Source organism: Heloderma suspectum, chromosome 3 (assembly GCF_057233095.1).
Source record: "Heloderma suspectum isolate Gila_16-S chromosome 3, 16-S_ref, whole genome shotgun sequence".
Taxonomy (NCBI): Eukaryota; Metazoa; Chordata; class Lepidosauria; order Squamata; family Helodermatidae; genus Heloderma; species Heloderma suspectum.
In genome coordinates, this window is record NC_139460.1 from 139,948,644 (window position 1) to 139,964,669 (window position 16,026).

Below are 16,026 nucleotides of genomic sequence, written 5' to 3' on the forward strand. Positions count from 1 at the left end.
TCTATTACTGTTGTGCTTTCAATTAGTGTGCCTGCTTAGTTGACCAAAACAGACATTTCCACTTTCAGTGGTACAGTAAAGGAAACTCTGCTTGTAATGGCCTATTTCCACTTTTTGCTCAACTAGTCAATAATAAGGCAATGATCTGTGCCAACCTATTCACTGGACAGATGGGGCCAGGCCTTTAACACAAAACAACAACACTCGGAGATGACGAGGAGCAGAATGTTCATTTGTGCCCCCCACCCATTCATTCCCTCTGCGTATGTATGTATGTATGTATATATATACTGTTTGACAATGAAGATGTGGCCTCTCCATATGGAAGTCCCAGGGCAACTGTTTCCATTGCCCCACCACCACCACCCAAAAACGGCCTAGATGGTACACTTGCAGATGGACACAGGATCTCTAGGTTGCCTTGTGTTTCTCAACTATCTCCAAGTTAACCAGGAAGTGGTTTATGAAACCCCTGCAACAAGAGCAAAAGTACTCCACGCCATGAAAATTTATTATAGGGTTCTAACAGGCTGGATCTCATGAGATAGCAGCTATGAGCCAACCTCTGTTGTTTGAAATTTATACTGAACTATAATTAGAGCCACTCACATACCTGAAACACCAGAATGCCTGTATGGGCAACTGCCAAGTTGATCTTAGTTCCTTCTCTGTCCTTGGCTGGATGCAATCGGATTCCATACATTTCCAAACGACGAGCAATCTCAAGCAGCTGGAAATCTGATTCTGCTGGTGTTTGTCCACTGAAGGAATGAAAACTGATTTTACACACAGGATGAAACAGGTTTGAAGAACCACTAGGGCTTTTCAAGGCAGATGTTGTTTCCTGCTCAAGCTTGTATACATGGTTATTCACTGTAAAACAGTTTCTAGCAGTGACCTTATAATTTGTATCACAAGGGCAACTACTTTTGGTCCAGGGGTTGGATTACCCCCCGCCCCCAACAAGGTTGGCAGGCTGGATAACATCAAGGGGGTGGACCCCCATCCCAAAGCCCCTCCCCTCCCATGACATAAGCTGCCTGACTCACCTTCCTTTTTTAAAAAATGTGTTTTTTTCTCTGTGCTGAGAGAGGCACAGAGCTCCATCCATCTCTCTGCACGGAGAAAGGGATTTGGCCAGGGTGTGCAGGAGCCAGCTCCCGCATGCCGTGGCTGAGCTGGGCCGCTTCTTTCCACACCACTTGCAACTTGATCAGAGTGCAAGCGGCATGGGAAGGCACTTGTGGTGACATGGAATCTCCAGCTTATCTCCCATTTCTGTTAACAAAGGGATTCCTCATTGCACCACTCACACAGTGATCCCTTTGTTATCTCTGATGGGATTCCTCTTCCCCTCGGGGGTGGGGATTAGGGAGGGCTGGGTGCAGGGATTGGGAAGAGCAAGGTGTGGGGCCCATGCAGGGTGCTCAACCCTCCGCAGGATGGACTGGGCCCTTGCACAAGCTGGATAAGGCCCACATGCCCGAGGTTGCCCTCTCCTGATTTACATGACCTAGTGCAAAGAAGCAACGACCCAAAAAACACATGCATTTTCCTGCATGCTTTGTAACTACCTACTAGAGCAGAAACTGGCACACTTGATTGTTACTTACTTGCAAAGCATTCAAATTGTGACTTCAGATGTAACTGTTATACAAAATAAACTGGAAGCGCAACTCATGCTTGCTGTCCCCCTGCACACAATGTTGTGCTTCTTCCCAACATCTCCACCTTGGGAAATGTGCACTCTCCCAATGGCAATCGAACAATATTTTTCATTGGCAATTAAATAATCGTCTATGTGATGCAACACCTAAAAATGATTTTTCAATGGGTGCACCATGGTTTGTTGGGTTTGGACACATAAGTAATTCAAATTACACAAACATAGCTGCATTGACACTCCATTTATAAAACAGATAAATAAATTTTAAAAATAAATAAAAGAAGCAGAAGCAAGTAAGTCAAGGAAAAACAAGACTCACCTTCCCTTTGCTCCCTATTTTGGATCCAATCTTTGCATCTTCTACCACATAGGTCCCTACACCTTGAACATTGTCTTTCTCTCCATTACTCCTATTTTATCTGTCCCTCAAATCCATTTCTGCAAAGACTTACCAGAATCTCCAAAGCTTCCCTTTTCCATGTAGTTACTTAACCTTCCTTGTCCCGAATTTGCTACTCCATTATAAAGCGCTATCCTCTCCCTTCACCTTTCTCCTAGCTTTCTTAGATGTTAAGTCCACTGGACAAAAAATCCTACTTTATATTCCCTACAGCACTGGTCATGTCATTGGTACTTAAGCAATAAATGGGAATACTTACATATGATTACGATGAAATTCCATGATTTTGTCTTCTAATGCTTCTTGCTGAGGTATATACTTGTTCTTTGCTAAGTGTTCACGATCAATGGTTTCATCAAAATCCCCAATCTCAGCTAGAGAGGAAAAAAATGTGTGTGTGCTTAGTGGGGTGGGTACAGTCTAGACACAGAGAGGCAGACAAAAGTTCCACTGAAATGTAGGAGGCCGTCTACTGCAATGCATGTTTATTTAGCAGTAAGTTCTACTGGATTTCATAACGTGCACTTCTAGGTTGTCTACATTCTCATTCTCAGGATGGGGCACAAAGACCACTGGAAGATGACAGTGAGCGGCACAGCAATTTATTCATGCCCCGTACGTTTCATGGGACGGATCCAGAGCCTAGAGGCTGCATACTGGGCTACAGGAGCTGTTGCAAACTAGTAAGGCTGCACTCGTGCTTTGTTTTTACCAACCTATAATGGCATCTCATGAGCATCAGTCCACAACAGTGGGCTTTCCAAAGATTTAGGAAATTATACAGCCACCTCTTGGGTAATATGCAAAGTTTCCCCACAAAGCAGGCTGTTCCCAGTGGATGCTTTTCCCAATTCTCCCATGTTTCTTCTTTTATGTGACTGCTACAGAGATAGCAGAAGGTATTTTGGTGCCTGAGTTAGAAATGCCGAAAGGCAATCCCTCCCTGCCCCACCTCACTGGTGGCAAAACTATAATAATAAACTAAGTAACTGCCAATGTGGCACCTTGGAATAGTACCCCAAAATCTGCTGCCTCACCCTCCCTAATGGTAGGATTGGTCTGGATTTCTATCCCTACCTCATCTTACACAGCAGATGCATATGAGATTCCAGTTTGAACATGCTGAGGAAAAAAATGAGCCTCACTGGGGAACTAAATAAAGATACTCTGAGGAAAAGAAAAAAAATGCTTTCAGAAATACAGGAACTTTGATGAAGAGAAATGGTAGCATGTGGCTCTCACTGTAGTTCTCTTGCAGGCACATGTCACTATTACACTAACAAGAAAAGAAACATATACCATTCAAGTCAAACATAGGAGAGTGCAGACAATATCAACTCAGCTCCATGAAAGCACAAAGTAAAATGCCTCAAATCAGACACCGGCTTGAATCAGCTGCAAATCTAACAAACAAATTATGAAGGATGGAAACAGAAAAAAAATCTACCGACACCAATCTGATGTCCCCCAGGTGTTTGGGACAACGACACCCATCATCTCAGACCATGCCATGATAGCTGGGGCTTATGGGAACTGTAGTCCAAAACATCTGAATGGCACCAGGTTGGGGGAAACCTGACCTAGACTAATCACCACCTGAGTCAAATTGAAAGGGACAGGAAAGTAAAGAAAGTTCTAAATATTTGTTGCCATAATTGGAATGGCAACAAATATGGAAAATAAACAAATGGACCCTGACATTTTGAAACTCCATCTCCGAAGAATAGGCAGACAGTACATCAGTGACACTTATTGATGCCTTTCATTTGAAGACCTTGTTTCAGTTCCTAGTTACGCACCCTTAACCACAGGTAATGCTATTGCTGAGGTCCAAACTAAATGTTCCTTTACTTTCCTGCAAGCCCACACATCCCCAATTAGGGCTTGGACTGTGGTGCTTAGGGAGAGGAAGGTTTAAGCTTTCCCCCCACCAATTTTTGTCCTGAATTTTTTAAAAAAGCCTCCATTGGAATCAAACGTGTTGAAAATGTGTTGACACATCAGCATTCTGTTATAACCTGGCAACAAATACTTTATTCTTCAAAATGCAGGAGAGGTTAGGGGATGAACAAACTTTACTTACACTGTACAATGTGCGAGATTAACAGAGCAGCACTGGTGTCATTACAGGTTAGTCTTCCTTGCGCTAAATCCTGCTTTACTTGCAGTGCAAATAAGTACCTAAAAAGATACCAAAAAGAAGAGGGGGTGGGGGAGACAGGGACATCTGTACAATCAAGATGTTTACTCGTTACTTATTGATATGCTTCCTTGGGGACTGGGAACCTGCCTGTGCATTAAAAGCTTCAGAGGAGGCTCTTGTCAGAGTACCGTCAGTAGGGGAAGTACATTATATAAATACAAAGGAGAGGGTCTTTTCTGTGCTGGTGCCCCTTCACCGGAATCCCCTCCATAAAGAAATTTGACTAGCACCAACATTTCAGCCTTTTTAGCATCAGGTCAAGATTTAAAAAAAAAATTGCCTAGGCATTTTAATGTAACGTATTGCTTCTCTGTGTAGTATTGCTTTATAGACTGTTGGCTCTAAGTTTTTATTGCTTGTATAGTGGTTATTTTTACTGTTTTTTAGTTGTATTTCTGAACTTTTTATGTATTGTTCACCACCCTAGAACCCATTTTGGATGAAAGATGGTTTAGATTTCTAAATCAATCCAATCAATCAAACCTAGAAGATCCAATCCTGCTTGCTCCCCCAGTTCAGCCTGCCTCTCTTCCTCCGTATAGAACTCCGTATCCACAGGCCAAATGGGCACAGGTGTTCATTCACCTGCACACATCCAAGTGCATTTGGTGGGGCTTGCCAGAGGTACGAGATGGCAAGATCCTGCTCCCCTACTATATGGAGGCTCTATAGAGTTAGAGAAAGGTACACATAGGGCTATCGTCTCAACAACTGAACTACTGCACACAAAGGAGTTAATATAAACAAGCTGGATTGTTGAACTGATGGAATCTAGCATTTTCTGCTTTGCTGAGTAATCAAAACAAATGTGTTACTATCTTCTGTAAGGGCCTCAAAAGATAAATTAATGCCACTGTTGTCATCTGGGTGGTTTTTATTGTCTTTCTTGAAAATAGGCACACAAAATAGCTGTTCTTCAGTCATCAGGCCACTGCCACCACCTACCCGCTTCTCTTAGTAAGTTAATAGCAGGCTATTTTAAGAAGTGGGAAATCAGAAGAGGAAATTTGATGCTGATAAAACTGTAGAGAGATGCATATAGGTAAGAGCAATACGAATCCACAATGATTGCTCAAGATTAGTTGATATCCAAACTCACAGTAGTAGGATCCCTATACTTATACCTGGCAAATATTTCCCAAAACATAATGCTTTGTTGTAAATTCTTCTAGAGTTCATGTCCACCAAGAATATCTTTAAAAAGGATGCAACTTCCAATTAATGAAGGTGGGTTTGGTTTTCCGGATCTAACTATGTACCACTGGGCCTGTTTACTGACCTCTACTAAACTGTGGTCTTTTCCACTCAGATTAGATTTTCCACCTTGGTCAGTGTTGGGATCTTCTTGTCTGGAGTCTCTCTTTAAATGGATGGCATTAGGCTCTTGGCATATCAAGGTAGACAGAGCTCCTCCCACAATTTTGGCAGATAGAGAAGTTTGGCGTATAATGTCACATCAATTACAGTTTGATCCATTTTCCCATGCTAAACTGACTTTATGGGGAAATTCAGATGTAAGAAAACCTCCCAGAGATCTTCAGCTATTAGGCGGTATATAAATGAAATAAATAAATAAATAAATAAATAAGAATTGGTAAGGAAATGTTTTTATGGGGGACCTGGACAGATAAAATGATCTTTACCCTGGATCAATTAGTGGGGGCTGATGATGAGTTTTTGTTATTTTCAACTTTGGAAGAACAATTTGATTTGCCTGCTACAGCGGAATGGCAGTATTTGCAATTGAAACATTTGTTGGTATCTAGTCAATCCTGCTGTTTTAAAGCTTTGGAGTCTCCTTTGCTATTGGAAATACTTATTGAAGCTGATCAGATATATCGACCTACGATTCATGTTTACAAACATTTATTATCAACGACTAAATATGATACAAGTGGTTTACAGCAGGAATGGAACAGGGAACTGGAATGTCCTATTTTGTTTAATCAATGGACTGCCGTCTTGGCGTCTATATCAGACATTTCAATGGATCTTCGGTTACGCCTTATTCAGCAAAAACGTTTGCTTCGGGTCTACTGAATGCCACAACGCCTCTTTAATAAGGGCTTGTCAAATTCGGCCAATTGTTGGAGGTGTAATGCAATCAATGCTTCTCTTATCCATATGTTTTGGAAATGCCCAATGGCTGCCTCCTTTTGGGAGAAAGTTATTATACAGATAAATTTTCCGTTGGAAAGCTCTTTAATATTTACTGATGTAAATGTTCTTTTAAATTACTTACCTGTTTCTTGTAACACATGGTCAGCGGAAATTGATTTTTATCCTTTTGGTTGCTAAAAGACTGATATTACGATATTGGAAGGATAAAAGCCCACCACCTATAATGCAATGGACTGAAGACTTAACAACACTAGCAACATTTGAAAGAGTGGTATATAGGCCTAACTAGCAGATGGACTTATATGTGGATATCTGGTCTGTTTTTACTGAAGTGTATGTGTAACCTATTTTTTTCTTTCTTGAATAGTGTAATATTTGAAACTGAGGATTTTAGAATATGTTATTGTATTTTTTTAATTTGTTCTTTTTTGGTTTTGTTATGTTTTTGGTTTGGTTTGTTTAGTTAAAACTCACTATAAAAAACTGGGAAAAAATTCACAACAGTAAGGAGCACTGACAACACGCTATGAAAATGCTAGGATACAGCAATTTTAAAAATCACTAAAATGTGGAATTTACACACTCATTGGGGGCCTATGCTTGAATATCGTCACACAGATTTTTATAAAAAAAGAAAACTCGTCGTAGAAACAGAACTCACACAGAGCGGCCCACATAAACTACTAGGGAGTAAAGTGGCTTGCACATACCACTGAGACAGATTCTGAATCCAAGACCTCTCAGAGGGGACTGGGGCATACAGGGCTTGAAGTCCATGAAGACTGCAGTAGGGTCTGAGGTTTCTAGGCCCTGTCAAGTGGCAATGACAGCATGGCCTTGTAGCAGGGCCAGAGAGTAGAGGTACCAGCCAAGGGCCAGGCCCAGATCAGTTTCAGACCAGACACATGACAGTCTACAAATGAATTCAAAGTGAACCCCTAGTCCCCTGCCATACTGTGATCTGTTTTGTAATTCAGCAGTAATTCTATGCTAGGGGTGAGCATCTTGTAGACCTCCAGATGTTTTAGCCTACAATTCCCACCTGCCCTAGCCATCATAGCCACTGGTGCCGGATCATGGGACTTACAGGCCAAAACATCATCCCTTGCTCTACATGGATACTTCCAGTGCTTGCTCATTTAATGAAGTGCAAATGAAAATGAATGGCAACACTAACCTTGTTAATTCTTCCTGCAACTGAGCATGATCAGGCGGGAAGAATTTCACCACAAATTTTGGAACGACATGCTTAGGTCCTAGAAGAGGAAAAAGAAAAAGAAAAAAATAACAACCCTTAAATATTCAGAATTAAGCATTTGTATACTGTCACATATGAATACTGTAATCTCTTGGCCCGATGGTATCATCAGATACCGATACACTCTGCCATTTTAAAGCCCACTGTGACATCTTATAGTGCAACAGTATTAAATGTCACACAGAAACATATTTTAATATTTTCTGATCCCTACAGAATGGCCACTAGCAAATGAATGCAGTCATGTTAGGAAGATGGGAAGCTGCCTTATACAGAGTCAGGCCACTGGTCCATCTACCTCAGTATTGTCTACACCAGAGGTGGACATCTTCTGGGGTCAGGGGGCCACATCGCCCCGTGGAACCCACCGGGCCTGTGCCCTACCCCTGTTGAATTTGCCAGCAGCAGCAAAAATCATGGCAATTTAGCATTGGAGAACAAGACACATGGGGAGGATGTGCCTTGTTTCCAAGCAGAACCATGCTTCTGGGAGGCTTCCAGGAGTGTAACTCTGCTTGGAAACAAGGCATGTGCTCCCATGTGCCTTTTTCCCCTGATAAATTGGCATGATTTTTGCCGCTGTGGCAAATTTGGCAGCAGTGGCAGGAGAACACAGTGGGGGCCACAGAAATGGTCTGCATTGACTAATAGCAGCTTTCAAGGTTTTCAGACAGGAGCTTTGCCCAGCCCTATCTGAAGATGCCAAGGATTGAGCCTGGGAACTTTTGCGTGCAAAGCATGTGCTCTATTACAGAGCTACCACTTTTCCCCATATGTTCTATAACAGGTGTAGGCAACCTGTTTGAACCTATGGGCAAAATTGGCATTTTGAGAAACTGTCCTCAGCATTACCACAAAATGGCTGCCATGGGATACATAGCTAGTCACAAAGGACAAGTAACCTGCCCAAAAGACTGAATACAAGGCAGAGGTGGGGTCTAAGCCCCGACACACTAAACAACCCCTTTGAACCAGCAGCTGGTAAGAAAATATATTAGGACGCAATCCTATGGGGATAGGCGGCTGCCTCCGAACTCAGAGGCGACCACCTATCCAACGCGGGGCAGGACAAGCATGGAGGGGATCATTCTCTCCGTGCTTTTCCTGCCCTGCATGTGTGGCTAGACAGCCGATTTCAGCTATCTAGCCACGGGAAGGCGGAGCGGGGGAGGAGGCTGCTGGAAGACACACAGGATGTGTCGTACCGGGATTTCCACTTTCCCCACCTTGGAACGCCCCCCTTGAACACCCCCACTTTGGCTGCTCTGTGCTCCTCTTCCAAGTGCAGAGTGCGAGGCCATTCCATGCTGCCTTGGGAGGAAGGTCAGTTCTCTGGGAACTGATCTCGGAGCACGGGCTCCGAGGTTGGATCCCAGAAAACGATATATCCTATGGCTGTCTAGCCGCTGACTAGCAGCCATAGGATTGCTCACTACATTTTTTTTTTAAAGTGGGAAGAGTAGGGCACCTTGGGGGTGCCAAGAAAAATGTCTGGGGGGGTGAACTGGTGCATGTAGGCACCGAGTGGCCTATCCCTGTTCTATAGAAAGAGCAATATCCTCAGTGAACACATACTACACTCATAAATCTACTCAGCCATGCATATCTACACTGGGCTTAAGGCAATGCATCAACAATGATAAAGGTAAAGTCCTACTATAGTTTGACAAAGAATCATTTGCTGTAGTGGGCACTGAGCATCCATAACACTTTCACTCTTGTGCATTCATAATGAGGTGCACAGTGGGCATCCTCACTCTTCTAATCCACGCAGACTGTCTTTCATTTATTTGCCTGTTATTCCCATTTTGGATACCTGAAGACCAATTCACACAGCCACTATCACCCATATGTGCATTTTTTTCCTGCTCATTGCACATGAGAGCCACACAGAATTGAAACATTTTATAGTGCTGAAAAATGTGCTCATGGAGCGAAACTGCTTTTGGATCTTTTACCTTCACCATTCCTGATTTCATGTACCTATTGCCCCAGGGTGAATGGGAAGAAAGTCACCATGTCATGGGTGACAACAGTCTTAAAAGCTCCCTCCCATGCTAGGGTCCCAACTGGCGCCCTTCTGCCTACTCTAGAGTACAAATGAAAAAAAAAAAAAAGATGTAGCTGTTGGACCCACATATAAAGCTTTATCTGTTTTAGTCCTTACTCAGGAGTAAGCAATGTGCATGTGTCACAGCATACTCTAATTTAAAGGTTAACAGCACATTGAAAGGCTTTAAACCAGGACAAACTCATGAAGAGAAATGAATGTGTCAGCATTCACAAGCATATGCCCTGTTTTGCTAAACAACAATACACATAAAGACAGTTGACAGTGGTTATTGTCAGAAATTAATTTGGATAAGCCGCTTGTTCAACAAATGGAAAAAGAGCCGCAGGAAAGGTAGTATATCAAATGTTTCACTATCTCAAAAAGACAATTCATAGCATTCAAAAGGACATAGAAGTCACCTACTCTAACTCAAGTTAACTACGGTCTGGATTGAATGATACCGGTCCCTGGATCTGTCCTAATTAGTGGTGAGCAGTGACAGTGCACCTTCCTTGCTTACCTGGCATGCCTGTCCCACCTCCAACATTCCTGGACATTCACACGGGGGTGCAATATTCAAATAGGGCCTACATATGTAAAATCCAGTGTCATATATGCCCATTTCACATGGTCAATAACCCTGGATAAAATCCTGGAATTCACCATGCAATCAGCCTACATGTGTTGGGATTTTACATACATAAGCGCTTTTAGGAAGTTACCATGTGGACATCCAGGGATGTAGGCCAAGCGTACCAGGGTGGGTGAAGAGAGAAGGCTTGGTCCTGCTTCTTCTGGGACATAGTTGTGGGATAGGTACCATTGGATTTGGGCTTATTTTTTGAAGCAAAAAACTAACAACTCATCAGTACATACTTCTCATCTGTTTCACAATAGGCTTCAAAAGATCCAGCCACACCTGAAAACAAAAAAGCACATCACTGTCACCTATGCAAATATAAGAAGAAATATAGCTATGCAATGTAGACCATGCCCAAATTATTCAATATATGCAGCGTTTTCCACATATTAACATTCTCTCTCTCCCTCTCCCAGTGATCTGCCACACACTTTCTTTCATATTCTTGTTTCTTTGCCAAGAGAAACTAAATGCCTAAACTATCATCACATCTCAACCAAATGTGTATGCACTGAGAAACATTAAAAAATGTGGATATTTAAAAACACAGCAAAACCTCAACTAATGGAATGAGGAGTCACCTAAATGCACCAGTGAAAAAGGAACAAGGTGGCTCGGGATGGTACAGTTGCTGCTCTCCCATAGCATCATTCTGCACTTCTTGGGCAATGTAAGAATATAGGAACCATACAAAAGGGATGCAAACAAATGGGGAAAATCATGGCACTTTCAAACACCAGACTGGTGACTTGGGAAAGGGAAGTTAGTGTGATTCTTCCCACACGATCCTACTCTTCCATTATGACTTCTATCATTGCAGCCAATGCCTGACTTGTTGGATGTGTTTGTGTGACAATCAGATACACTGGGCCTATTCACACGTCATAATAAGCCATGCTGAAAACAAACTATGGTGGGTTGGTTAATTGTTCCCTAAGCCATGCTGATGCTGACAGACAATCAGGTGCCCGCCAGCTTGCCATGGTTTATTCCCCGTTTATCCTCTCATCTGCTGCCAGCATGTATCCCAGGGTCCTTTGCAGGACAACCCCTCTACGCTCAAGCAGTGATGAGATTTCCACACCCCCACACACCTTTTTTTGCCTTGCAATGCACCTGTGTTGACATATATATGCCATATATTCGGAGTAGTGTGTGTGTTACCTTACTTTTGGGGATAAGGTGGATGAGGGTTTTATGTTCTCTCTTTAATGCTTAAAAATAAAAGCTTCCTTGGCTGCTTCTCACAGCCCATTCCTCTTCCTAGCACAGCTATGTGAGAATGACTTACTTATGGGTAAGCGCACACACCTCCAGTTTGGGACCATGGTGATTTGGGAGGGAAGGATTTAAGCTTTACGGCCTCCTGTTTTCAGGACGAAATCCTGCCCCTTGCCAGGAACAGTTAAAAATAGGAAAAATGAGACTTTTTCTTTTTGGCATGAAAAAAAGAGGAGGAAAGGCTTAAATACCCCTCTCCCAAATCACAATGGTCCCAAATAGGGGGTGCATATGCTTACCCAGAGGTAAGTCAATCATACATATGCATAGCTGTGCTAACTCAGCCCACAAGGGGATAAAGACAATTGCTGTCAAATGAACTGCAAAGCTTGAGGAGGAGGGAGTTGGAAGAGGAGGGGTGGAGCTTATTAGCTTATTAGTTTAATTTGTTTAACTAATAGTTTGTTAACTAATAAACATTAGTTAATAAACATAGAAGATACTGTAGAATACACATATATTATAGCCATGTTCAGTTATGCTTTGATACAACCTTTATAATTTCCAGAGGAGTAGTTGTGTTAAGTCTGTTGTAGCAAAAACAAGAGTCTTGTGGCACCTTAAGGACTAACACATTTATTCTTTGTAGTGCAATCCTATACAGTTCTAGTCTGAATTAAGTCCCATTGAGTTTGCTTATTCCAGATAAGTGGGTATAGCATTGAAGCCTTAAGTGAGCATAGGAAAATAAAAAGCTTTTAAGCTGTAAAATCTGTTTGTACAAAGAGAAAATTCACTTTTGTCCTGGAAACCAGCTATGAACAATAGGTTTTAAAAAGGAACACATATGTAAATTTGACCTTGAGTAGATTTTAATTTTGCAGAGACAGAAAGATGTTGTACACTATGCTCAATATCTAAGGCCCTCCTCTGGCTGCCTACAGTGAGGGAAGCCTGGAAGATGGCAACAAAGGAGAGGGCCTTCTTGGTGGTGGCCCCCAAATTATGGAATGCTCTCCACTACAAGACCCACCTGGTGCCAACATTGTTGTCTTTTTGGCACCAGGTTAAGATCTTTCTCTTCTCCCAGACACCTGGCAGCCATATGATAAGTTTTAATCGATCCTGGAATGTCTTATGGTTATGGTTGTTTGTTTTTGAGATTGTTTGTTTGAAGTTGTTTTAGATATATGTTGCTTTTGTGTATATTGTCTGTTGATCTGTTTTTAATGTAAATAGCTTTTAATCTTTGTATACTGTATTTTTTAATGTTTTTAATCTCTGTAAACTGCCCAGAGAGCTTTGGCTATTGGGCGGTATAAAAATGTAATTAATATTGATGATGATGATGATGATGTCCTCGTTACAGAAGCATAGCTCCAGGAGCCACAATGAAAGAAAACAAGAAAAAAGAGAGAAATTTAAATTATTCTGTTTAAATTTGCATCCCAGCAATGTGTTTTCATTATTATATTATTAAAGAGCTGAAATAGCAATTTAATGACGGCACTTTCTTTTCAAGGTTCTCTACTTAAGCATGTGAAAATGTATAAATAATTCCTTCAGAATGGAGTTTGAAAAGCAAGTTTTTAAAACTTTTTTTTCCCTTAGCCAATAAAAACCTTTACACGTTGATCATTTATTTATTATCCAAGTGTGGGAAAATAGAGTTTTTCAGACGCTTGAAAAAATAGGTCTTGATGTTCCTTGGCATTCCATTAACTCTATGTCTTGTTTTTGAACTTCACACTTGGCACAATGTAGAATCTGTGCACTGCCAAATTTCTGAAGAAAATGACTAAGACATAACTAAGCTACAAATGACTGGGCACCCAGCACAGGAGTGTAGATGGCTCTATACTGTTATTTTTGGCACAGAGATTATAACCTTAAGAGGGTAACAAGCAGCTCAGACCAGAGTCTCCTCAGCAGTAATTTGTGATTTTATCCTAGTCAAAGGTCAATATATGGAGTAGCTGTTAAGCTATAATGGATTATCCAATTTTTCCCAGCAATTATTTGCTAGCAGAGATAAACGAAAGGGTGGACCTAACCAAGGTAATTTACTAGCATGTAATTTGGACAAAAACATTACAAATTACATGGAGATCACTCAACCCACAATACACCATCTATGTATCAAAACAGGAGCTTGTTTAGATAGAAGAGAGCTTCAGCTATTGGGCGGTATAGAAATGAAATAAATAAATAAAATAAATAGAAGAGAACAAGGAAATACATTTCCCCACTTATACAACATATGCTTCCATTCTACTGATGTATGTATGTATATGTATGTATGGACATGCACACATTACACAGTTATTGAGGTGGAAGGTAAGAAAGGAAAATTGCAATTACATTGTTTCAGATTTATAAACTCTGTATACAAATTACATGTCCCTATGTATTTCTGAAATGTACAAAAGCATACACTCTGCTGCATAGGCCTAATTTTAAGTCACGACTTCTGGTTTCAGTAGCAGGAAATTTAAAAAAACTGGGAAGCATTTTAAATGTAACTGCTAGCAACACCCCCACCCCCATGTTTTCAAAATACAAGAGGGAAGAAAATGGTCAGATGGAAGAAATATGAATAAAACAATGAATTACATAAAATGCTTCTTCACATACCGTGATCTTTTTATGATCCAGAAATTCAAGACCAAAGTAGTCACCTTCAACCAGGTTCAGATGATTGCAGACTGCATCCAACAAAACCTTCCCTGGAGCTCTTTGCTGTAATAAAAACAATGAAGGGTTACACATTGTATGCCCACATAAAAAAACCGTTAAAAACATAAAATACATATATATCCAAGCACCCAAGCCGTCTAGTGGTCCACTCGTATACAGATAAGCACAAACCACAATGAATACATAATCATGTTTTCATATGAAGGTAAAGTAGTACCCCTATAATTATTTGGATGCCAAAATGTTGGAATAATGATTCAATTGTGGGTTTGTTCTAATTTATATGGGCAGGAGACTGTTAGCACAGACATGGGTAGGAACTAGCCTGGAAGGCAAATATGTGCTCTACATCTTTATATCACTTCAAAAGCTACACTGCTGTTCTGCCCTTAAGAAACTTACAAATTAAATGACATCCTAAATATATCAATGAACTAACAAGTCATTACACTCTATATAACTCTATAAGGAGTTGCACTGGTTACCAGTTGTTTTCCGGGCCAAATTCAAGGTGTTGGCTTTGACCTTTAAAACCCTATATGGTTCCGGCCCAGCCTATCTTAAGGAGCGCCTCCAGCAACACCAGACAGGCCGCTTAACAAGATCAGCCTCAGATGGCCTTCTCTCTGTCCCATCAGCCAGGACAGCTAGACTGGTGGGGATGAGGGAGAGGGCCTTTTCTGTGGTGGCCCCCACTCTGTGGAACTCCCTCCCTAGGGAATTCCGCCATGCCCCCTCTTTAATGAGCTTCCGCTGTGCATTAAAAACGTGGTTGTTCAGGCAGGCATTTGGGGTGGGTTAGGGTATTTTAGAAAATGTTTTTATTGTAGAATTTTATTGTTTTAAACTGTTTTATTATATGCTGTACATCGCCTAGAGTGGCTGGGTGACCAGCCAGATGGGCAATTAATAAATTTAATAAATAAATAAAATAAATATTATTTAGCAATCCTCATTTTAATTGAGGAAGGCAAGTCACTGATAATAGATTTCTAGGCCCATTCTCAGATAAAGTTTTGCTTGTAACTATTCCTTCAAATATATCCCCACTTTTCTTAAGAAGTCCAAACTGTAATAGTTTTGCAGAATATAACACACCAAGCTGGGGCTCCCCATGTATAAATTATACAGAAGTAAAGGTGATGAGAGACAGACAATTCAAGCAGCATATCAACTTAGCTTGGAAAGCAGCCTGGAAGTAGGTAAAGTTACATTATCTATCAGTGCATTGAATTTCTCTTAAACATACTACATTATTAGGCCTATGTAAATACTGAAATTCTGAGAGACCAGAGAACAGCCACACAAGATGGTACTGATTGCAGAATTCATTTTCCCAATAACCACAAATCATATGACTAGCTGAGTAAGATGCACAATGGCCAGATATGGCAGTTTTAGTGTTCTGTTCTACCTCCAAATGACTTGCAGAAGCAGTATAAATTATGCAAAATAGTAACAATGGCAGAGTAATTTGCAGAGAGATAGAAAGTATATGTATGTGTGCAAGTATGTATGTTTATATCCATATATCTGTATATATTATGTTTGTCTCTAGTTCAGGGCGCAATCCTATTGAGATAGTTGGCAGCCTCCAAAATCGGAGGCTGCTGAGTATCCAACGGAGGGTGGCCAGCACAATCCTCGTCTCCGTGCTCTGGCTGTTCTGCAGTTTTGGTTAGATGGCCAATTTTGGCTGTCTAGCCATGGCTTCAGGGAGAGGGAGGGAAGGAGGCCACATGGCACATAGGAAACTGTGTAAAGTGG

At 41.3% G+C, this 16,026-nt stretch overlaps 1 protein-coding gene across 4 annotated transcripts in view; it reads right to left on the bottom strand.

Annotated features, from left to right (window-relative positions):
• Positions 1–16,026, bottom strand: part of FARP1 (FERM, ARH/RhoGEF and pleckstrin domain protein 1) — a 242,542-nt gene that overhangs the window by 74,413 nt on the left and 152,103 nt on the right. For all 4 annotated transcript variants that reach the window (XM_084844710.1, XM_084844707.1, XM_084844708.1 and 1 more), the window contains exons 3-8: positions 14,197–14,301; positions 10,578–10,620; positions 7,568–7,646; positions 4,150–4,247; positions 2,326–2,440; positions 614–761 (exon numbers count right to left, since the gene is read on the bottom strand). In XM_084844710.1, the coding sequence (XP_084700836.1) occupies positions 614–761; positions 2,326–2,440; positions 4,150–4,247; positions 7,568–7,646; positions 10,578–10,620; positions 14,197–14,301 (588 nt within the window). The remainder of the gene's footprint in view (positions 1–613; positions 762–2,325; positions 2,441–4,149; positions 4,248–7,567; positions 7,647–10,577; positions 10,621–14,196; positions 14,302–16,026) is intronic.